Source organism: Astatotilapia calliptera, chromosome 18 (genome assembly GCF_900246225.1).
Source record: "Astatotilapia calliptera chromosome 18, fAstCal1.2, whole genome shotgun sequence".
NCBI lineage: Eukaryota > Metazoa > Chordata > Actinopteri > Cichliformes > Cichlidae > Astatotilapia > Astatotilapia calliptera.
Genome location: NC_039319.1, coordinates 29,144,003 through 29,169,106, shown reverse-complemented (window position 1 = coordinate 29,169,106; position 25,104 = coordinate 29,144,003). Strand labels below are relative to the sequence as shown.

Genomic DNA, 25,104 nt, shown 5'->3' with positions numbered 1-25,104 from the left:
TACTTGGCCAAAATGACTGATGCTTGGTTGTGTCAACAGAGCCCAGCTGGAAGCCTGAGCAGACAATGGAGAGGAGTGGATGATTGGACACCAACCAAGAGAAAGATGAGGGCTAGAGAATACAGTGTGTGTGTTTCTGATTTTCTTAGTTAAAAGAGGCACTGGTCCCATCTGGCAAGGACACACACACACACAGCCATTGTCTGCAGCAGGGAAGAGGGTTAAAGGGTCCCCCTCCCTCCCTGCTGACTCCTGGATGCTTGGAGCACTAATCCTGTTATCTCCGTCCCAATAAGAAATGAATTAATGAATAGAGCTTGGAAAGACAGTGTAGAGAGCTTGGTGATGGCCCTGCATGGAGGCCAGTGAGCTCACAGGTCTCTGCATGCGCATGCTTAAATTAGCAAAAAGCACTGGGAGGATTCTCCAAGCATACTTAAACATTTTCTCCCCTGATCAGTTCAAACAGATGTGAAGGCAACGTAGTTTCTTAGAGGGGGGGAAGGAAAAAAAAGTACTTTATATGCTTATGAAAACCTAGTAACGCTGGTACAGGTCTCCCCGGATGAAAGCCTCTGGTAAATGCTAAATTTAATATAATGTAGAATGATGCGTCGGGTAAATTTGTGATCATATCCACTTTCCCCACAGGGGCTATTAAAGTTTCATTTTATCACACTCCCACTGGAGATTATGGGGAGCTTGTACAAACGCAAACTTTGCTGAGAACTAGACTTTTAAAGCTCACAGTTCTTTGTATAATTTGGGTATTCAGTTCAGGATTCCGGTTTAGTTTCATGTTCAGATGTGGTTCCAGGCCGGTTCTAGGAACACTAGGAAAGCTTTGCTCATTTCTCGAGAATTTAGTCAGATCAAGACTTATGTAACCAGTCTTTTACTTCAATCTGGCTGTGTGTTGGCCAACTTTAGTACTGTGCTTTAAAATGCAGATGGCATTGACACGACAACAGATTCTCCTACAGTCTTAAAAAGAAAATCAAGTGTGCAAATCCTCGACTCACTGCTGTATATTCCATCCTTTGACCACCGCTTTGATCCAAAGCCTATTTTGTTTTCACATGAAGGTCTAATGTGTGCTGTGTCTATTATAAAAGGGAAGATTAAGTTTTCAATCAGTGCCTGAGAAGGGACAGACAAGATCTTGTGATTTTTGCACGCAACACAATCCAACAGTCAGATGAGAAATAAAAAAAAACCCTTCAAGTGTATACCTTTACTTATTTACAGTTTTAACAGAGTAAGAGAGAGAGAGATTTAGACTGAGAGTCAGTTTGCCACATACACTACAGATGGACTGAACTGAGTAACTGCCCTACAGGACTTTTAAGCATATTAATTGTTAAGAAGAATCAAAGCAAGCAAAAAGATAAGGGTAGTGAATGGAAGCCCTTGGCTGGCACTACAGACATTAAAAGAAGGATTTGATAATGGTGTGGATTTTCTCTTTTTGGTGCCATCATCAAAAGGGGAAGCGCACACATGCTTGCAAACACACATAGTGACAGACTAGACTTCAGTGTGTGTTCATGCACAGCTGCTGTGCACATAACGTTCCAAACCTGCCAGAGTATGAATGAAAATGCCTTTCTTATGACACAAAACCAGCCCGGTCTCACTTTAAAGCCACAGGGGGAAAAAACGTACGATCAGTGCTGTGAATACATATGTTGTGTGTGTCTGTGTGTAAGTAAATGTAGCCCCGTTCGCGGCTCGAATATCTTCCATTGTATTGCATACTGCATTTCTACAATGAAAAGTCAATGTGAGGATCATTAGCTAGGCATGAAATATCATACAATGCAGTGGCACAAGACAAGCTCTAAGATTTCAAGCTTCAGGGAGAGGCAGGTTCCAAAGTGTGTGCATGTGCGTGTTTGTGTATAGAGTGACATATTAACACACTGAGATCTTATAGTTGCATCCTTCAGTCAAACACCCCCTCTCTCTGCTTTGAACCAGCAGAAAAGTGTCACTGCAGTCTTACACACACACACACACACACACACACACACACACACACACACACACACACACACACACACACACACACACACACACACACGACAATGGAAGAGATCCTTTCAAAGTGGACCTGAGGGAGAAGAAGCAGACCAATGGGGAAACTCCCCCTGAAGTTAGCAGACACCAATGATACACTGCTGTAAGGAGCAGAGAGAGATTCAACTATGATGACACAGAGGGGCCGACAGACAGAGAGAGCATAATGGATCTATTACACCACATTTATCATACTGGAGGAAACTTGCACGTATGCACTTTAACATTATGTTAACATTAACTCACCACATCAAGGTAATAGTCACCCTTAATCATCTTTACAGTAACTATGTTGTCATTTTTTTGCACATCTGAAAGATGCATTTCACAGGTTACACTAAGAAAATTTTTCACTCACTAATCTTCATTCCTACCAGAGACGCCACTTGAGCCAAGTCTGTGATATCGATATCCACCTTTTTTAAAAAACTCAATTTTGGTCACCGCCAACTGCTGGAAAGAAAAAAATAAACAAATCCCCTCCCCCACACACTCATTAGCTGGAAACTGTTCAGCCAGTTGTCTGTCTGTAGTTATAAATGCTTTATCAGAGCTTTGTCAGTGAATACAGCTTCCTGCTGCACCAGGAAACTAGGCTGGCAGGAGCACTTGGCTAAACCAAAACAGGAACATTGCAATTCTGCAACCAAACTGACTAACAGAAAAATGAGAGCTATGTAGAGCTGACGGTTTGATCCTGGTTTTTAACTTTAAGAAACCTCTGTTACAATCACATGGCCTTGTTATTTCATTCAATATTGCTGTTTAAGAAAAAAAAAAACCAATAAATTGGATTTTCGTAAGCTCAAGGATAAAAATGTTTATTAGCAAATTTGTTGTCATTTCACTTTACATCAGAAGACAGACCGATCAAATTATTTAAGCTCAATTCACAATCAATCAGAAGAATATGTGAGTGCTAAACAGGGAGAAAAAAGAATCTAGCTGTGTTAATTGGGTTATGTTAAAGAAGATCATGAGCTTAATGCAGTTAAACTAATCCAACAAACACCTCTGCACAACAGCCAGTGTTGCCTTAATCTGATTGTGGTGTAATTTCTGACATCCTTGTTAAATGTACTCATTTTTTAAACAAAATGAGCAGTTTGTCTCAGAATAAATTAGATCAGAGTTTGTCTGCTCTGCACTCAGACTCTGTCAGCCTTTGGTCTCTAGCCGACATGGCCAGCAGGGCCACACCTCTGGGGTTTATAATGTTGCACATCATTTCTGGGATTCGTCTCTGCATCTTGTTGTCATGGGGAATGTAGCTCTCTACTACAAAGTAACTGGTACTCACTGAGTGCAGCATTTAGAGCTGGTTCCAAGCAAGCCCTGAGTGGCTTTTCTCCGCCTTTGGGGGAAAAAATGATAAGGGAGAAAAAAAAGAAGAAGAAGAAGGAAAAAAGAAGACTTTCCCCCTTCTTTGTGGTATTTGATATCAAAAGCATTCTTCAGTCTTCTGCTCACCAGTCAGCTACTGCTGTTGGGCTTGGTGAATCAGTCACCTGGCAACACAGTAAAAACTAGTGCCCGGTCTCCCCTCAGCTCTTCAATTTAAGTCAGACTACCAAAGCTTCTCCTAACTAGCATGCACAGCAAACCCATCGATAAAACAAAAGCCACAGTGGGCTGTTTGTGAGTGAACAAATAAAAATGCAAAGTTCTTTAGGGAACAGTACATCTTCAGCTTTAGTTTGAACACAATATAGTCGGGAGGTTGGAGAGAAAAAAACAAACAATAAAAAAAAAGAGCAAGAACTGGAAAATTGACAAGGTTCTGATCACGGTGCCTTGGCTTTCCCACCATGGCACACACACACACACACACACACACACACACACACACACACACACACACACACACACACACACACACACACACACACACACACAGTGCGCCCCCAGGCCTCAGTAACCACTGCCTTCCAATGAAATGGTCTTTGTAAGTAAAAGGTGTGCCAAGCTAGGCTATAGACCGGTCCAACAAAAGCAGCGGTTAAATAGCATGGGAACCCCCCCCCCCCCTAGGGGTGTAGGCCAGGGTCACTTAGTATATGCACAATGTGTGACAGTGTGTGTTTTTAAGTACCATCAGTTTAGCGTGCAATAGGAACAAAACAGAGTCTGTATCAAACTACCAATGTAGTTAGTGTGTGTGTTGTATGATATATGGATTGCGTGGCAGCCACAGGGGAAGCAGCTAATAGTCATGAATGTGAACAGGCATCTGTTACTGTGGGGCCTTTGCTGTTATCTGTCTCATGGCCCTGAAAACCAAGGGAACGCCTGCCTGCTGCACCCTCTACAGCTACTGCATATGGCATGGTTAGGAAAGATGCTTTAAAGTCTCCAGTTTCACAGTTTGGTTACATTTGTAGTTTTTCCTTCAGCATCCATCACTTTCTAGTACTTCTGCACTACTTATTTTTATGTATTTGCAAAAAGATCAGCTGGCTAAGTGTACTGTGCAAGGGCCAGAAAATATTAAATCCACAGAGAATTATCACATTGATTTAGTAAACGTTGAGCTGTCAGCCCACTAAAATGCCAATCTTGCAGTGTCATAGACTGACTGGTGGAGCTGCATACGTGCAGCTCTGCACAGAAGAGGAAAGACGAATGACAGAGAAACGATCTATTACATCCATTACACAGGACACAATAGTTACACCGTTTTGCACATCCTCTACAGTGAACATAAATAGGAAAGTTATACAGTTTAGAGTAAAATGTCAATCATATATATCCCGGATATTTATATCGGAGCTATTGTATATATTAGAGCTATTTCTTATATTTTGTAACTTTTTGTATTATTTAATTTAGTTCAGTCTGTTACTGTTCTTATTGGTGCAAATGTAACAACATAACTCCCTTAAAGATTAACAAACTATTCTGATTCTGACAATGTCACTGTTCACATACAGCACTGAATGATTTCGCCTTTTGTTTTTTGTGGACACACATGAATGGTGTTGGCTTTATGTGTGTATGTCAATAGAAACAGCAATCTACAAACTCACATTAACATCTGTTGACTTTGTGCACCAATTCAGACCCAATTGTGTAGTTCTGGAACTTTACTTATCGTTCTGGTTTTGCCCAGAATTTTAGATTTGTAACAAAGTTCAGAGGGTTCCAACTTCTGACCTTTTTGTAAACGTCATTCACTAAAAATATGCAATAGATGGATAAATAGATAAATAGATGAACCACAAAGATAACAAAAATGTATTTAAAGAGGTGAGCCACAGTTGGAAAGCAGAGTGTTGAAAATCCTTAACGTTCCTGTCCTTAACCAGCTCAGACATGTACACAGGACGCAATGAACAGAACTGTCAGTAACCCGAATTACACTTGTTCATGATAACTGCCAAATTTGCGAGTAAAAAAACAAAACAAAAACAAACAAACCAACTCCTGATCCAAAAGGCATAACAGCTGAACTCAGACTTGACTGAATAACTTCTGTCACCATCGGCTGGAGATCAGAAAGGGAGCGGTTTAGAGCGCAGACGTCCCCACAGTTCGATCTCCAGGGTTCCTGGGTTCCACTGCACTGACCTGCTGTTTGCAGGCAACCACACTGCCTCCAGTGATCTTAGTTCTCACTTTCAGTTTGACTGAAAATTCAGATAAAAATGACTTGTTGTCTTACGCAAGCTTATCTGTTGATCTAATTGAACTTAAAACCAACTACGAAGAATAAAAATAAATCAATTACATAAATATATGGAGGACATACCTTCCCTGAAAGCCACTTTTATGTTTGACTCAGGCTTCAAGGACAGAGGAGTAGAAAAGAAAGAATGAAGACCAACACAGAGGACAAAAAGACCAACTTCAATCTAAGTAGCAGCTCAGACGCTCACTGCGGCCAATCCGCCATCAGAGAGAATTACCCTGACAAACCCTCTTCAATCAGCCATCCAACTACCCCCACCGCTACCCCTCTTTGCTTTCCTCTCATCCATCCTACTACTCAGAATGAAGAGGTGAAAGATGATTAAAGGTAATAGCTGTGAGTACACCCTGTTACACCCCGACTCCCCACCCTCCACCACCACCAAAAAAAAGAAAAAAGAAAAAGAAAAAAAGGAGAGCATCAGAAAACATCTAATCAATCCATTTTCTTCAAAAAATTTAAAATATAGCATTTTAAAAATGTACAGCAGTGCAGTGTGTTTGACTTCACACAGCAGCTGCTGTATCGGCATTTTCAGTGCAGCCTCCGTTTTGGCAAATCTACATCCATTTTAGATTTCCTTTAGTAAAAACACAACCATTGTTCTGGTGAAGTGAAAGATATGTCAGCAACAACAGATACTCACATTACTGTAAGCCCAAACCCAATGTTTATGGGTAAAGGGGTGATAGTTCGTCACCACTGGCTCAATAAAGCTGGAGCTGTAGAAAAGTTCTCTTTATAAATACTCCAATCTAACACTGGTGAATTTTACCATCACAGCCTTTGTTAGGCTGATTGGAACAAGCAAAAACTAAAGCAGTCCGCATGCAGACACTTAATATTTGCATTACTGTGTCTTCTAATTTTGCAGATCCTTACACACAAAAGAAGCCAGCAGGTCTCTCTAGTAGCAATAACTGACACAGGAGCTGCAAGTGTCAGTCAAACGGCTACATGAGAGTCAGAAAAAATAATTAGAAACAAAATTAATGGAAATGGTAGTTCTAGGTGCTAGACTCTGGATTACATCAGCACGCTCAATGATGACAAGTTCCAGTTTAAACAAAACTGTTTTTGGGGACACAACTTGGTAGAATAACGGATCAACAGAATAAATAAAAATTACATGTTTGCAAAGTGTGTGCAGCTGGAAAAATCAGACCAAAGGGCAGTTATGTTTGTCAACCAATCAGCAGCAGTGTCTTCCTGGAAGCTCCATACACTAACAGACACAAGGAAGAGGAGAAAACTTGAAAAATATGAACTAGCTTTTTGGTGTTAGAAGTAGATGAGATAAGATACCATTTAATTGCTTCTTTCATAAGCTCAGCTTTAATCCCATTGTTACCGTGCTGGTGTTTCATCCTTCTGATAACACACAACACTTTAAAACACTCATTTACACACACACACACACACACACACACACACACACAATATATATATGCATATATACACGCACAAAGATGTCCTTTCTGCTGCTGTAGCAGAAAAAGTGCTTAGCATGCCACATGCTCTCTTTTTTGTGGGGGGCAAACTTTAACTAGGTGAAAATTAGACTTTAAAATAATACGGTAATAAAAAAAGTATACAGATCAGGCTTTGTGTGTGTCGAGAGGAACAGAGAGTAAAAAGAATGGAGGATTTCAGATACGGTGCTGGATCTTTTCTTGAATTCAACACTATTCCCATCAAGGTCAAGACAAAGTAAAACCAAATAAACAACAGGAAGTAAGCAAAAACTAGAAAAGGCACACGCTAAACAACAACAAAAAAACAACAACAACAAAAAACAAGAAACAAAACCAAACACACGACCTGAGTTTACAGGACTCCAAGACTACCCACAGACAACACACTACCAGTGGACCCCATGTGCACACAGTTACACCACATCACCACTGTGGGGTAAGGCAGCGGAGAAGGCACCTAATCCTATTACACCATGACAACTACTAGAAACCCTGCATTTACTGACAAATGCCCACACACACACACACACACACACACACACACACACACACACACACACACACACACACACACACACACACACAGAGGGGACATTTAGTATCCTTTGTATGCCCCTGTGCTGGACAGTTTACTGTGCCTGATGTGAGCTGACAGTTTAAGTGGTCTGGGTTCAAACATCTTGAGGCCATCATACAAAGGTAATGCTTCAAACAGCAAATGGATTCTGGGTAAAAACCCAGAATCCATTTCCTCATTACGTTAGCTGTAGAAATTTGTTTACAGCTGCTAAAGACTCTAATGCTGCCCATTTACTAGCACTCAGGCCTGTGTGTAGAAGTGTAAGGCCAAGAGGTAACTCACAGTGCTGCTCATGTTGTCACCCAGTTCTTTTCTGTAAAACGACTGACCGTTACAATTTCAGCATTTCTTGTTTTTGCTTAGAAGATTTTTGTGGTGATTTCTAAAAAGATTGCAGCCACAGGCAAAACACCAGTATTTCTGTTTATTTACTGAGAAAAATGAAGATTTTGTGTATAGACTGTACATAAAAGATGGAAACTGCCACAGTAACTCATTAGCTTTTGGACTTCACATGCTAAAAACCACAATATTAGCATTTTGCTGCGGCCATGGCAGATTTTTGAAGAACAGGTTACCTTATATAGATGAAGAGTGTAGTGTTAAGATATGAACTAGCATTAGTAAGGTTCGTTAGCTACATTAAACCACACACACAAGCTCATCTGTTAAAACAGACAAGTGAATCTCTTCAACCATGCATCCATTCGCTCCATCCATTCACTTCCGCTTATCCTTTTCAGGGTCGCTGGAGCCTATCCCAGCTGTCATAGGGCGAGGGGCGGGGTACACCCTGGACAGGTCGCCAGTCTGTCGCAAGGCTAACACACAGGGACAAACAACCGTTCGCACTCACATTCATTTGCACATTCACACCTAGTGACAATTTGGGTTATCCAATTAACCTATCCCTACAAGCTGCATGTCTTTGGACGGTCGGAGGAAGCTGGAGTACCCGGAGAGAACCCACGCAAACACGGGGAGAACATGCAAACTCCACACAGAAAGACCCCAGCCTGATGTTGGAATTGAACTCAGGACCTTCTTGCTGTGCGGCAACAGTGCTAACCACCATGCCACCGTGCTGCCCTTTTTTTTTACCCATTCACACACACATTCACACACTGGCGATAGCAAGCTACATTGTAGCCACAGCCACCCTGGGGCGCACTGACAGAGTCAGTCTTATAATGATCAAGTATACCCTAAAACCTTCAGATTTTCTTCTTACAAATCTACAAATGATACACTGTAAAAGTACCCTGAAAGTACCTAAAGAAATTAAGTAACGTAAAGTTTTAAAGGTTCTCTTCCAATTGAGTTAGCTTGACTTATTATTTTTGATCAACTTCTACTATTTGGATATCAAGTACCTGCTACTTATAAAAACATAATTTCATTTTACTAATTTATTTAAATTACATGACAGACATGTTTGGAATGTTTTGATTCCTGAGGTGAATTTGACACCAAACATAAAAGATTAATATCTTTTATGTTTGGTGTCAAATTCACCTCAGGAATCTTCAGTCTGATATAACAACTGGATTGATTTCAATTCTGAAGAGGACAATGGAGTAAAAGTAAAATGTCTTTGTCTTAACATTATGCACAAAGTTTAACAACTTGTTTTTTTTAGTTGTTTTATTTCTTACTGAAACATTACATAAACATTTATAAATGTGATTTCAAAGTTATGAATTTACTGTAATTTATCCATTGGGCATTAAAAAAAAGCACTAATAGCAAACTTTAAAAACGGTCAAGTGAGCTTTTCATTTTGATTTTTTTTTAATCTATTTTCTTCTAACACTTCACTAGTGAGGTTATTTCCTGTCAAATATGGAGGTCCGTCCACTCGGTTGCAGGTGTTCGTTTTTGAAATGTGAGCAGGCGGGATTGAAGATTCACTGAAAAGCTAGAGACATCAGTCTTAATGCGGCTGTCTTCATCACTGCTGACTGTGAAAATGTGTTACATTAAAGCATGCTCATTCAGTGGCACTGTTAGCTAAAAGCTAATAAGCTAACACAGCCACTTTACTAAATTAGCTGACCGAGTTCACAGCTCAGCAGTGCAGAGGTAGCCAAGACAGGCTTAAGTTTTTAAATTACGGACAATGTGTTGTTCTGAGGTTTTCTCCCCTTTTTTGATGCAATGCTCTCTGTAATATACCGACATTATGATGAAGTCTTTCAAATTTAAGGGGATGAAGTTAATGAAGATTTCAGAACTGATGAAAAAGCAGCAGGTCAAAACTTGGAGTAACTCCTACACTTGTGTGGAAGAACAAATATCACTGTATGGAGAAGAGCCAATAACTACCATTTCATCATAGTCAGTTTAAAATTAATTTACCTAAGTAGTTTGGCTGTATTGTATGATTACGATAATGAATTGGAGAGATGATTTGCTATAAAATGATCTTGTGAATTAGTGGATTAATGTGTGTTTATGCTTTTGTTCATTCATGTCTGATGAGCCAGATCTGAGATGGTGCAGTGGCCTTGGTTATAATAATCCATGACAACGACCCAGTTCATCACCAGTCTGTGAAATTCTTTTAAAGTGACTTTGTGAAGGTCTCCCAAGAACTGCTGATAAACTTCTCGGTATGTTTGGAGTGATCTATGCACTACATCTACTACTACAATAATTACAAGGAGCAGAACAGCACTGTATTCATTCAGAGCTGCTGAAATGGTCCCAACTTAGAGACTCACGAGTCTGGATCACTGTATCACAGCACAGCATCCTGTTTTGTTTGTTGTTGTTTTTGGACTACAAGAGATTTCTGATAGTCATTGTTTTGAATATGAATGTTAACCAAGCAGGTATTGAAAAAAAAAAAATAACAGAACCAGGACATCGGTCTATGTACGGGAGTATGGGAAACAAATGAAAAGTTTGTAGTTACTAAATATTTTTGAATTCATTAAACATTTTGCTTTTATTTTAGTCAAAAGGTACACGTCAAATATAATCAAAATACTGGAGTTCTGATAAGCATCAACTTTTAAGTTCATAAACTTAAAAAAAAAATTAAGGCAACCAATAGCAGAACTTCTTTGGGTTTACAGTGTAGACAACTGCAGTGCCTTCATAGCATCCAGTTACACTGAACAAAAGCTAATGAATCAAATGCATTTAAGTTAGAGGGACAAAACAAAAACACACACTGTGTCTGGCTCGTCTCCTCCATCTTTGTTTGGGTGAGAAGAGGATTGAGACGGCTGGTTGGGGTGAGCAGGGTGTGTGAATAGGAGGTGTGTGTGAGTGAGAGAGAGAAAGAGGGTGAGAGGTCTCAGCTACACTGATCCTCACAGCTATTGACCACATTAATCATGTTGCATATAGAGGATGTGTGCGTGCGATTGTCCCTCCTGTCCCTGTGTGTTGCTGCACTTGACTGCTCCTATCAATTCAATTTCATTTCTCCCCTCCCTCCCTGCCTCTCCAAGCAGCACCCACCCCACCACCACCAGTCTGTGAAGCCTGTAGTCTCCCTCTCTGTGTGTGTGATGGACTGCTGAGAGTCTAATGAGGTCCCTCCCTCCCCTTTGGCTTTTTTGTGACAGGAGTGTGTGTGAAGGGGGGGGGGGGGGGGGGGGGGGCAGGGAGCCAGAGGTGACAGGTTGGTTATGTACTTTGTACATTTGCCTTTCAGCTCTCCTCTTCCTCCCTCCTGTCGCTTCTTCCTTGCTTCACACCTCCCCTCACCCCCCTTTCCTTCCATTTCTCCCTTCATTACATCCTCTCCTACCCTCCCCATCCCCTCCACATTCATCTCATCCATCCCATCTCTGCCCAGACTCCCCCCCCCCCACCCACACACAGCTTGTCCTCCTCCCCCTTTTCCTCCTCCACTCTCTGCAGTCGTCTTACCATTCATTTGTCGGTGAGACTGCGGCCTAATGGGCCATAGCAGGCCTTCCACAAAAGAAACCCACACAGAGTGCTGTTATTAGCAGATAGGGAGAGAAAGAGGAGGGAGGCAAATGGACAGGCGTAGAAAAGAGGGGAGGGAGAAACACAGCAGAACTGTGAACAGGAGAGGAAGGAAAAAAAAGGGTGGGGGGGTAACTGGGGTGATTCATTTTAATGTGCTGTTCAATTAACAAGTGCTGAGGAGGCATCTTCTGCTCTCTGGCCTCGTTTGACTGTGTCTGTGCGCTCTGGCAGTTAACTGACTGGCTTGTTTAGAGGAGCAGAGGCCAAATAGTGGAGCAATATGACCCAACAGCATTTACACGGCACACTGACAGACATGCAGGGAGCGTTCAAAGCCTCTGCTTTGAACGCCCCAGGTACACATGTTGCTGTGTACCTGGGGCAGGTACACAGCAACGGTTTCAGTGCAGCGTTAACACACAGAATTAAATTTGAAAAAACATCTGCATTAACGACATTGGGCTATGCACGTTTCCATAAAAGCCTTTTATTTTGAGAGGATAAACTATGGGCTACACAGAGACAAACAGCAACAACACACATTTTTACCGATAGACAATTTACAGTCAGTACAAGCATGGCTTTGGACTGTAGGAGGAAGCCAGAGCACCTGTGTAGACCCACACAGGGCCAGAACATGTAGACTCTACATAAATAAATGAAAAAAAAAAATTAAAACCCATGATCATCTGTGATGTAGCAGTGCTATTCCAAGCACCACTGTGCTGCTTCAGATAATAATTTCTTTATTAACTGAGATTTACCTGTGATTTCTCGTTAAAACAAACACATTCATTTGTTATTTTTAATTTATGACAGTGTCACAACTGGCCATTGTTACTTTTGTGTACTCAGTTTGCTGTTAGTTTGTTTCAGTTTGCTGCGTTTGACAACGCAGAAAGTTTTACAAAGGAAAGCTTGCAATTGGGCAAGACAATTTTTTGGGGGGATAAGTCTAGTTTGGTGTTCTGGTCACACTGGGGGTGGGGGGTGGGGGGGTGGGGGAGTCAGCCAGGCCCATTTACTAATGCAGTCTGACAGTCTGAATCACCATAATAGGCAGCTTGGTCCCTGAGTGATACAATTATTTGTAGTTTTAGAACTAAGTGCTTCCTTTTAAAACCTTGTTGACACATATGGCAGGATGAAATAAGAAAAAGAAAAACCATGACCAGTCTTCAAAGCCTCAAATCATGTTAAGAGGTCAGCACTGATGAATTACATATCAACGGTTAACAGAAGGCCAGAAAATGTTTTCATGTGAAGGGAACAGAAAAGAACTATGGTGAGGAGGAGGACATCTGCAGGCCACAAGAACGCCAAGCGGTGCAAGAAGAAAGATATCCGGCATGCTTGTTGACTTCCATTTCCCGAGATCAAAGTCTGAAAGTGTATGGAAATAGTTTATAATCCAACTCTAATGGCTGTGTCTCACAACAGCCTCCTATGGGCCCCTTTCTGTCTTGCTGGCAGTTATAGCGCTGTTGTGAAGGGCTTTCAGTGCCTCTGAGACTGGAAATGCACATAGGATAGAGGCACTCGCTGCAATACACAGCTGTGTGTATTCAAAAGGAGGGTGGGGAAAAAAACGAAAAAGAGGGCGATTATTATCTGTGCCTGAAATCTATGATCTACGAATGGCCATTCCAAGTGGAGACGGGCAGCACAATAAAGGGCCAAATACACTGCGTTGAAAAGAAAGATTGGAGCATTAGCATAGAGATCAAGAAACAGTCAGTCCTGGCTAACACAAAGTGAGGCGTAATGGGAGCAGAAAGAAGGAATTTTCTTTCACACTCAAAGCCAGCAGAGCGCTGTGCTCAGATCGCTACAGATGTGGAGCTCAAAAACATAAATCATATTACTTTAAAAGGGATTCCTTTCCAGCTGTTGCATTTTATATACGTGCAGTGCAAGTTTGCATTGTGGACTGTGCAAACCCAGAAGTGGCCACAGCTACAGAAACCTGTCAGTGTTAAAAACAAAACACACAAAAATAACAAACAAACCCTAATTTAATTGGCTCAAAGGATCCCAGATCTTACAAACAGATTACACATATGTATGATATGGAGTATGATGATAGAAAACTATACCACATCAGTCTTTCTATCAACAACCAAACCAACAGTATGGGGGGAAGACCAATTTATGGCCAATTTGCTAATACAAACACATTGTTTTCTTATGATTATAAACCTCCTTAGTCATCACCACAGCATTCTCAAAGCCATGACTAATATGGGAGTCATAATTCCACATAGTGTAGGTCTTCCGTTGATGGAGAAGCTAAGGAGAGGCAGTTGCTTTAGACTTCCAAAGAGCCAATGGAGAAAACTGTGTGCATAGGTCGAACCCTCAATGGCTGAACATGTGGTTCACTACGTATAGAAAGATGACCAAAAAAAAAAGCCAAAACAGTATCGAAGAGAAACAAAAAGTGGCTGCAGTGGACAATTAAAACAGTTTTTAAAGCCAACTGGAAGAACGATGACTCATATTGTTACGCTACAACTCACACTGACACAACCTAAAGTCATTTTGACTCGTGAAATAGTTTGAACTATCCCTTTAAGCTTTGAAGGCAACAAAAAGGGGGGGGGGGGGGGGGGGGGCACCTTGAATGAGAGTTCTGCTTGGTTGACTTCTATCCAACCATCAAGTAATCAATAGGAGGGCAGAGATGAAGAGAGGAATTCTGCCCGTTTCCCACAAAGTTAAAGACAGGAGGAAGGATAATGGGTTTGAGGTCAATATGATGAGAACATCTTTTAATCTGGGGTAACATTACTCTGTTGGGTTGGTGTGCATCCCAAAAAGAAAACTCGAAAAGGAATCCCATCCTCTTCAGACGGGTCTAAACTCAGGAGATTTATCTCATTCCCCCTTTAAACAATGCTACCTGTCAAAGCATTTGTTCCACACTTCAGACATCCAGGATTTCCACTCCACAGGCATTACTTGTACTTTTAATGGAAATGTGTAACTTAATCTTATGTGGGAAGGTTATGAGCTTATACTGGGGGGGGGGGGGGTTTCTGTTGCAAGAGTGTAACAACCTGTTTGTAGGACTGCATTCATTTCGGGTCTCCTTTGCATTTCAAATGACCCTTTACTCGCTGTCAGCCCATTTTTCTCCTTTCTCCCCAAAATTTGTTAGGCAATTACAACCAAACTAAGACATAAGTCCAGCCTGCAAGCATTAATCTTCCTTTTCAAGTTCAGCCTCTCTCAGAGACGGGGACAGAGGCCAAATGTGCACAAACAACCATAGTAAACATACGCTTGTGCACATACAAAAAGCCAATAAAGGACAGGTGTGGAACAGTGCAATAACTGAATACAGCAAGCCGTCAGCTTCAAGAGCTAAAAAAAAAAAAAAAAAACAGGACAAGGCCACCATTGATCTCTGCTGATAATTGCACACCCATCTAAGGTAAAAGCACTAAAAGCTAGGTAGGAGGAAAACACACAGGATAGGGAAGCATGAGAACAGGACAGAAGCAGTAAAAATGTGTTTGCACTGCATTTTATTTTACACAAACACACACACACACACACACATACACACACACACACATGTTGGTACTGTGACAAAAAAGTAAGAAAGGAGCCGTTATTGAGGGACAGAGTAGAGCAAACAATACCAACGGCAAAGAATGCCATCCTTTTTTGCTACCTACTGCAAACATGTCCTGAGTGGAAACAGCAAAGTAAGAAATCACAGTTAAAAAAACAAAAAAAGTTCAAGTGGCATTTTTAGTGGTTCTTTGTGTTTAAAGTGAGGGCCATTTATTCTGGTTACAGTGTAACAAAGCTGGTTGTAGCCATTCTCTCATTAAAGTGTTTCCATTAACTGTTCATTGCTCTGATCCTTACAGAGAAACACGTCTCCTGGGCAAACTTTTGACTCACACATGTCTGAAACACACTAGTTTGTGCAATACGCTTTTAATTTATGTATAAAAGCAAAACTGGGAACCAGCACCACCACAAGACCACAGCCAACCCCTCTGTTTTCTCAAAAGAATTCATGATGTTGCACAAAAAAAAAAATAAACTAAGTAATTGTGTATAACGCATGAAACATGCCCTGCCCCACAGGAAGAAAAAACAAAAACAAAAAAACAAGCACAAGTGCAAGGACACTGAGATGTCAAGGAGCTTTCAATGTCTTCTCTGACTGCAAGAGCACCCTTCCTGTGTGTCAGATGTAAATCAGGTATCCACTACATCTTTAGTAAGGGCTGAGCACGAATGCATGTACACATTAACAGTTGTTGACAATCAACACAAAGCCATGGAGATCATGTTGAACCCTTACGCAGGTATAATAGTTGCAACATCTTTTTAATTGCTGCATGTGCTATAATTGCTATCCGGTTGTTCAGTCTGACGTCACTAGCCGTGTCTGGGTCTAAACTCCGCTGCAGGTCCATATATCAAACGATCACTATGGCATTACTGAGAGTTGAAAAACTGTCTAAAGTCTTTCATCTTTAATAAAATGATCAGCGTTCTGCTCTACCAGGTGTAAAAATTGAGTTTAACATCCAGGCATCCATGAAAACGGAATTTATGACATTTAACGGAGTTAGAAGTTAGCAGGGAGTTAGCTCGCTAGCTTCTATCTAAATACAATATAGCATGTCCTGACTGCGGGGTTTTGGAAACAAATTAAAACGTACAGCTCTGTTATCACTTCCAAGACAGAAAACTAAACAGCAGTGACGTTTGCAGGGTTACTGAAGTTTGGCTAGCTGGTATATAATGATGTGCTACATGACCGCTAGCGACACAGCTATGTTAGCATAATATAAACAAGCTAACTTTTTTTCCACTCGATAAAAGTTACCGTGAGTGTTCTCGGTGGTCAGGAACAAATGTAATCGCATGGCAGGATGCTGTAAAAGGACCAAACTTCAGCCAGGAGAACAACTGAGATAATCCATCCACAATACGAGGTTAGTCATTCATATACTGCTGCATGGGCTGGGCTGTAGTTACAGCCTAAGGTTTTAAAAACTGAGCTTAAATAAATGATTAGTGGTAATAAAAGCCGAGGGAGGTCAACAGGGATCACCGACTGTTTTAGGAGCTTTTTGAGATCAAATAGAAGAAAATACATAACATTAAACATGTTAACAACACAAAAGCCATATTAAACGCAGACTACTTTAGACCCGGAAGTAGGATCCGTCGCGTCATCACTGAACAACCGGATTGTTAGACAATCCCTCACGTAAAGAACTGCTCTAACTTCCAGTCATTTTCTCCTCATTCTTGCTGGTTTTCATGTGGTGCCTTGACAACACATTGCATGTGAACAGCATGAACGGCTTGACACTAACATTTCAAAACCATGTGCTAAATCAAGAAAAAAAAGTAGCACTGGATCAGCTGTTTAAGTGAAAAGCGTAGAGCACTTGGCAACAACAGTGAGACAAAAGAAGGGGTGGGTTAATACTTCCCTCTATTCTGCTTCCATCATTCCTTTCGTGCCTTAAATGTAATGTACAAATAGTGGAGGAAGCTCTCAAAGAACAACAAGCTTTGATTAATGATTTTATGTAATCAGGACATGCTCTCTCTGTCTCACACAGACACACACACACGTACAGGTGGCTGGCCCTTTGATGAGTACAACAACAGAGAGTCCTCCTAATGGCCTCATCTTTCACGAGTCTCTCCAAGAGCTAATAAGAGTGTGGGGACGATTTGTCTTACCAATTTTCCCTTTTCAAGTGTGGCAGGCGTGGAATTAATTACACTGATTAAATATTGTCCGTCTGATTTTTAGCTCTTCCCCAATGCATTGAGTAGCAAATAGCCAACTGGCTAAAGTTTGGGCTCAGTCAAATAAATCTACAACAAAACGCATATGACGCGAAAGAAAATCCTTCTTTTTCTACAGTCACCACTGCAGTGCAGGCTAAAGCACTTTACATGAGAGGGATGATGAGCATTTAAATAAGAGCTTTGGGATATTTAAAAAACAAAAAAAGACTTTCGCCTGGGAGATGAGGGTTTGAGCCCCTGTGGGTCCAGTATTTATTTATTTTTTAATCATTTGATGAGTTCCCTTTTTCATGCAGTTTTGTTTTCATTAGCAGTTTCATTGAACCTTCCTTTGGTTAATTAAATGGGGTCACCATGGTGGAAGTACCCACATCAGATTTAGACAACTTTTTTTCCACTTTTTAAATGCCCTTCCCATTGAAACCCTCATTACTAATGTTAAGGGAAAGTTTGTGTTTTTTGTTAAACTAGAGCCCTAGACAATGTTTATCGCAAGTCTTTCTCATTCCAAATGGCAGACAACGAGAGTAAGAGTAGGAATTTTGCATTCATTCTTTCCACAATCAACTGACCAGTACTACCCCTTTTTCTTCTTTGGTGATGTTCTGTGATATGAGAGGGGTGAGAAAAGGGCAAAAAAGAAGAAATGAGGACAGACTGGTTGGTCAGGGTTTCATGTTGCAGCAAGATAATGACCCAAAACAGTTTAACTAAAGGCTTTAAATGCTGGCTGACCAGCACCATAGCCAGACATAAATCCCATCAAACTGGGTCAGAAAAGGACAGAAAGTGGGAATGAAAAGGAAAAGAAAAGTGAAACAACCGTGGGAAAGTCTGCAGAGAAAACTTTATTTAAACTTCCATAGCAGGAAGAATGCCACAAGCCTATATGGCTGGTGAATGAGTCATCCTTTCAAGCGACAATAAGACAAAGAATTTCAGCAACAACTTCAAGTTTATAACAGTTTAAAATCGTCAAACCAGTAGTGTGCATAAAACAGGATAAAACAAATGTGAAATGTCCTCAGAACAAGACTCAAAAGTGCTGGGAAGCAGTATGTGAAGGACATTATAGCAAGCATTTGAAGTTTTAGATTTGAACACAATCACTGAAAATATACATAGAGTCATCATCACTGGGACGGACTATTAGCAGATCCCACACCATTCCACGTACTGGGGTCTAAAGTTTACTCATGATTAGCCAAAACATGAGTCAACATCCCGACACAGCAGAAAAAAACACCGCTGAGTCACAAACCCAGATCATCGCCATCGTCATAATCAAATGTATGACCTCTTTCTTACTCAGTCATACCTGACTCTTTCCAGCTTGTCCCAAAACTTGCAGAAAAGTGTGTGTGTGTATTGGGGGGTTGCAAAAGAGATTAAAGAGCCTGATAAATGGAAAACACACGGAGTTTTATGAAAAACAAAAGAACAGTAAAGACAGAGTGCTCATGGAGATGTGGAAGGAGAGATGAAAAGCGAGAGGTGTCAGCGGACTCGGGGCCTGAGACTCGAATCTGGAAGAAAGATGGGAGATGAGGCAAGCGAAGGATGAGCTCACCAACCCCCGTCTTTTATCGCAACGTGTTCTTGAGAAATCCAAGAGCAGGTTTACACCAGAGGCTCGCAAGCTCTTCTACAACAATGAACCCCACAGCCATTCTGCCAGGAAATGACATCTGTGGAAATACTGGCAGGACACTCACACTCTGCAAAATGAGAGTGTCCGTCACTGCCTAAACAGTGACGGACAAATATCATCTTCCTGACCACAGAACAAGTAAAGGAACACAAAACAGAGCCAACTTTTCCGTGAAGTATCGACTTTTGGTTCTTCAATAACGGTTTTCAGTCCACTGGCTGTCAGTCTCTACACTTTAATCCTGTTCAACTTTGCTGCCGAGCTTTGTCAGAGTCACCGGTGCTTGAAAAGGCGTCGGAGACCCATTACAGTTTTATGTAACGTCACGGAGACAGCGATGTGCACACACATACTACTAAGCACCCCCCTTCCACATACACACCACACAAACACCCCCTTTCTGTGAACAAGGAGTTTTTCTACAGCTGGGTAACAAAGCATGACCCAATAATCCCAAAGCTTGACTCAAAGCTAAAGAAGCCCCCTCCCTCCCAAACACACACACACACACACACACACACACACACACACAAACACACACACACACACACACGCGCGCGTTCCCCCTCCCTCCACTTATATCCCTTCCTCCCGCTCTCTGAGGACTTTATAAAGGCTGTGGCATGGGGGCTTCAGGGCGACTTTGCAGTGTAGGAAAGGGGGGGTTACAAAAACAAGCATGCTTCGCTTTGATTATTGAAATTATGACTTGGAGCAAGGAATACATTATTATAAACACATGTGCCAATGAGATGTTGATGAGCTCACGTCCCTTCAATCCATCACTATTACTATTAAAAGAGGCTCTTCCACAAAAGCCCTTCACTTGTAGTGTACTTTTTTTGGGGGGGGGGCTACTAAGGAACAATACCAGCCATTTCATTTCTAAATGGTCAATGCATCAATCAATGGGTGTCTTTGGCAATAAAGGTTATCACTTTCAACTGAAGAGATCCTTTTTTTCTCCCCTTCTCTTCTCATTTCATTATTGCGCTCATCAGTCGAGGGGCCGTTACATTACGCAAGCTGATAAAGCAATAAAAGCCCAGCAGCTAGAGGCAAGGGAGCAGCAAAACACCATGTCCGCTGAATATTGCCCAGCGCTGTGTCCCAATAATTATTACCTGAGAACACAAGAACGACTTGAGAGATTGCTCTAGGCGCACCAATTCTGAGAAACATGGGGCAAAAAAGTCAAAAGATGAGCAGGAGATTAAAGGAATAGGAGCTCCTGCTGTGCTTGTAATAGCTGTGAGGAACAACAACAACAAAAACAATAAATACAAATAAAACTGCATATCTCGTGATGGTTTAGCTTGTGGGCTCATCACATCTGTGCTTCAAAAAACAAAAACAAACCAAAAGAAAAACTCGATTGCACTTTAAATGCACTTAATTTCCATAAAAGAGCCCAAATCTGGTGACCCAGGCAAACAGCTGACTCAGCTCTAGAAAAGTCAAACGCAGACACGAGGCTGCACGGCTGCAGCACAGTCTCACCCTTCACATAAAAAACACCCAACTGAATTACTTTGTTTTGGTGTACAAATAGTAGCTCAGAGTATGTTCTAAACCATTAATATGCAAACCATGCGGTTCAGAAACTGAATAGCAGTTCCAGACTGCAATTCCCCAATACACCTTTCCTCCTCCCCTTTTCCCCTCCAAGCCATGCAACATCAACATGCATGTGTCAGCACGCAGCTCCTAATCACTCACCAGCAAGTTGCTATTAAAGAATACATGAGCCACGTCCATCTCCCTTTCCTATAAAACAAAAAAACAAGTATGACCACTATAAGTGGCATTTAGAAACACGCCACGCATCGGGCCAAAGCAAGCTCTTGAAACTTGCACATTTTTTGCGGCTGTGCAACGCGATCCTTAACTATTCTGTGTGAGCCAGCCCAACCTATCCAAACCTAGCTGTGAAAAACAACCCGAAGACAATTGTACTCCTGTTAAGTCAGTCAGTCAGCAAAAAAAAAAAAAAAAACTTCCACAGTTACCGGTTCCCATGCTCCACACAGTGACGAGCAAGCCGAGTCTTATCTTGATGTCACGCAGCTATTTGGCCCCAGTCTTGTGTTTTGTTGACAGAAAGACAAAACCATGTGCCTGCCTGCCTTGACTGACCTTGGGAGGGGGAGGCTGGGTAAGAGGAGGAGGAGGATGGAAACGATTCGCCATGGAGCCAGGTAAGACTTAGTAAGGTGTTGTGTTATGGGAATGTACTCTTTGTTTTGACTGTTGAACTTTCAAAACTCAAGTTTATACCAACAAAATTCACAGTTACTGTAATTGTACTCCGTAGCTGCAGACGGTAGACCTGACAGGATCCCCTTCACCCCCTTCTACCCAGACTTTCACCTCAGTGGTTGTGTTTGTAATGGCAGGAAGTGATAAAATAGGTCATCACTCAGAACTTACACCTTTAACTCAAGACTGCGGTTTGCTGACAATCTTTGCAAAAGCACACACTTCGAATCCCTGAGGTGAGACCAGCCTCTGGGTCCTCAACTCTCTTTGGAAGAAAAAATAAGAAACTTATCAAAGCAGACTGCATCCAGCTTCAGATTTCATTTAGTTCAATGAGCATTTATGAAATGCAATTAGATACAGCAGTCAGCAAGAAAAGAAGCAGCCAAACAGTTTGTAGCTTTCACCGCCCCCCCATACCTTGGAGCAACATGAAACCCAGACAAGCTTCAGTGGCTCTCACACCATATGGTCTAAGAAAAATCCTTGCAGTTACCATAAACGACTTTTTTCAACATTATCCATCGGCTTCATCGGATCAATTTCGCCAATGTTCGAGCTCAAATTCGTGGCCGTGCACGAGAACCTATGAAAAATCTGAGTGGAGATGGATGCTTTGCGGAATGGCCCTTTGTTTGGAAACAGCCTTCTCTGCAGCGCTGGCAATGCGAGACGCTTATCGATCATTTCAACTGGAAACCTTTTGTGTTGCGCGCGACTGCGAGGCTGCGGGCAAACGGCATCGGTAATAACGAAAATTAATGCCGTACTGCGTCTGCTATTAAGGTTCTCTTTAATTAGAGAAACTACAAAAATACTCCCAACGTGGATTTTTATTATTCCACGCTGGTGGCGTCGGAGCTCTTTGTCCGGTCCGAGCAGCAGCCGCAAATAAACAAAAAGCAGTCGGGGGATTTTTTCCCCGGATTAACACCGGATTAATCATAGTAAGAGACCCAATAACCGTCTTTGTTCCTTATTTAAGCCACCCTCAACCAGTGTTGCGTTGAGTAGGAAAAACAAAAGAAAAAAAACTTCTGCAATAGGGAATGAGGGGGGGAAATGATAAAGCCCAGACGCTATAACGTTGGGTCCTTTTGTATCCGCGTCTGTCAAGCCCTCCTCCTCCGCCTGTCTCACGACTCCAGCCACCTCCGGCCGTCGACGCTGACCCTCGCCGAGGCAGAAAAGTGCTCATAGTTGCCAAGACATGGCTTCCGCTTTTTTTTTCTTTTGAAAAGAAAAAAGGCAAGTTGAAGCTTTAAGCTAAACAACGCTGGGTAAAGTGGCAGTAGCCAGCGGTACAGCTACAGAGTAACGCAATAGGAAGCCCTTTAATTTTTAAACAGCAGCTGGTCGGCTAACCTAGCAAGCGCCCCTTTTCCTACGCTTCCCTTTTTCATTTGGGTCCCATAAACCAAAAAAGCGTTAAATTCGACAACAAATGCCTCAGTACGATTGAAACGAACTAAAAAAAACACGAAGTGTTTGTGTAGTTTTATGTGCGCTGAAAAGAGGCGCTTTGCATACTTTCCGCGACAGCAGCAAAAACTTCCATCAATCATCCGCCGTAAAAGGTCCAAGAGCAGCCGCAGCGGAGACTCGAAAAAAAAACAGTCCAGTGTGTTTATGCCAGGCAGCTTTTGCTTCGGTTAGACAGAAATATTCCACTTACCGACTTGTAAAACGTTTTCCACACAACCGGTTTCTAGCAGTCTGATACCCCGACGGAAAGGCAGTCCGTCTCCCGTCCCCACTGCCCCGGCTGCCCCAACGGTAGCTGTTGTACCGGCGGCAGATCCTCCACCGCCACCGGCGGTTGTAGCTCCGGAACCAGCACCCCCAGCCCCACCGGGAGTCGCCGACGGACCTTCCTCCCCGGCGACTCGGCACTGAAACGACGAATACATGCATATCTCCTTTTCGTTGCGGGGGAAAGACCAGTAGACGATGCGGCGCTGGACGGGCTCCGGGATCCTTTCGAAGCGCTCCTCTACTCTCTCGAAGGCCCACTTTTCCGCTACTGCTTTAGCAGCGCAGTCCAGAAGAGACTCGGGAGAACGATACCGGGAGCTGGGCAACCCGCTGCCGTGGCCGGGCCCCGGCCCGGGACCTCGGGGTGCTGGGCGAAGGCAGGGTCGCTTGCTGGCCGGTGGTACCGAAAGAAGAGGATGAGGCGACTGTTCTCTGCGTCCTTCCGCCATGGTGAGCCGATCAACACTAACGAGACGGACGGTGTGCGGACACCGAGCAGCAGCAGGAAGCCAACAACTCTCACACACACATACACACACTAAGCTCTCTGTGCTCCCAGAGCACTCTAAATAGGGGCTCGTGTCAAACTAGCAAGTATTTCAGGCAGAGCTTCCGGTCACAGCTGTCAAAATAAAACACGTACGCAAACGAGAGAATCTGCCCATTTAAGTCATAACACGGACCTGATGCTGTGAATTTCCATCAAAATTAGGCTCTTGTGATCTGATATCAATGAGACATTTCTCAAGGTCTTTTACGCCTACTTTCCAGGTGAAAAATACCACAATGAGCTCATATTTAGATTAAAACGCCCCAAAGGATGAGGGGATGCCTGGATCTGTCTATCCATCGGATAGCGGCTGTAAAAGCAATTTTGGCAAATTCAGCTTTGTTTAGCTTAACTCATGTTTGTCATTCTGATTTCCCAAAGTGACATCAGGTCAAGACCTGAAAGTTCGTTGCACACATGCCATTCATTCATCTAAAGTATTAATTATCTAGGTCTTATTCTGACACATCAGTTCCAAAGACTGGTGTCATAAACTTACCCTTAATATCAGTTATTATAGTATATTATCAAAACTAAGTTAAATAACACATTTACTGATGTAATATAACCACTAAACAATGACAGCCAAATACCTTTTATCATTAATATTTAACTTAGCTAGCTGCCTTTCCTCTAAAGCTTTTATTATTTCTTTCTGATTCATAACATAGAAACATTTTCCACATGCTTAAGAATTGGAAGATTGCTTTGGAGGTAGCAGTCTGACAGTCAGTAATGATACCTGATTTAGGTGCTTCTAGTTCCTCAGCTTCTCTGGCCTCTTTTAAACTTTTTAAGCTGTAGTTCTTTCAAGGTCTTTGAACTCTCCACTGCTGGTGTTATTTTATTCCATCCTACTGATGTGTTGGTAGTTGCGCCTCATTCCCTTTTGTCTCTGCATGTATTCCAGAGTTGTAGAAACTTTGCTTAGCTGCCTCTCATTTCTCTCCTCTCAGATAAAGCTCCCCTAGGATGTATAAAGGCTTGCAGAGGTAAATATTCGTCCTATTCTCAGTTAAGAAGTCGATGCTGACATTGCCTCTGAATTTGAAAATGCAGTGTCTTTTGGTCTTTTATTTTAAAACTCAAAACTCTGGATTTCCTGTCGTTTTCCTGGTAAGTTTGTGTGACTTGATCCAGCTTAGCTGGCACAGAGGGCAACAGAGCTGGGAGAGAGAGAGAAGGATTGATTACAGGTAGAGAATGCTGCGCATCATTAATCAGCACAATGACAAGAAAATAGCTTAGACTCATGTCCCAAACCTGCTGTCTTGCTTTCAGACAGTAATTATACAAATGACTGCAAATACACACATG

General features: G+C 42.1%; 1 protein-coding gene across 1 annotated transcript in view; it reads right to left on the bottom strand.

The window, feature by feature from the left end:
- zswim5 (zinc finger, SWIM-type containing 5) overlaps window positions 1-24,270 on the bottom strand; it is a 73,967-nt gene extending 49,697 nt beyond the window's left edge. Inside the window, exon 1 of the mRNA XM_026148527.1 lies at window positions 23,158-24,270. Within this exon, the coding sequence (XP_026004312.1) occupies window positions 23,158-23,686 (529 nt within the window). The 5' untranslated portion in view covers window positions 23,687-24,270. The remainder of the gene's footprint in view (window positions 1-23,157) is intronic.
- Window positions 24,271-25,104: the final 834 nt, after the last annotated feature.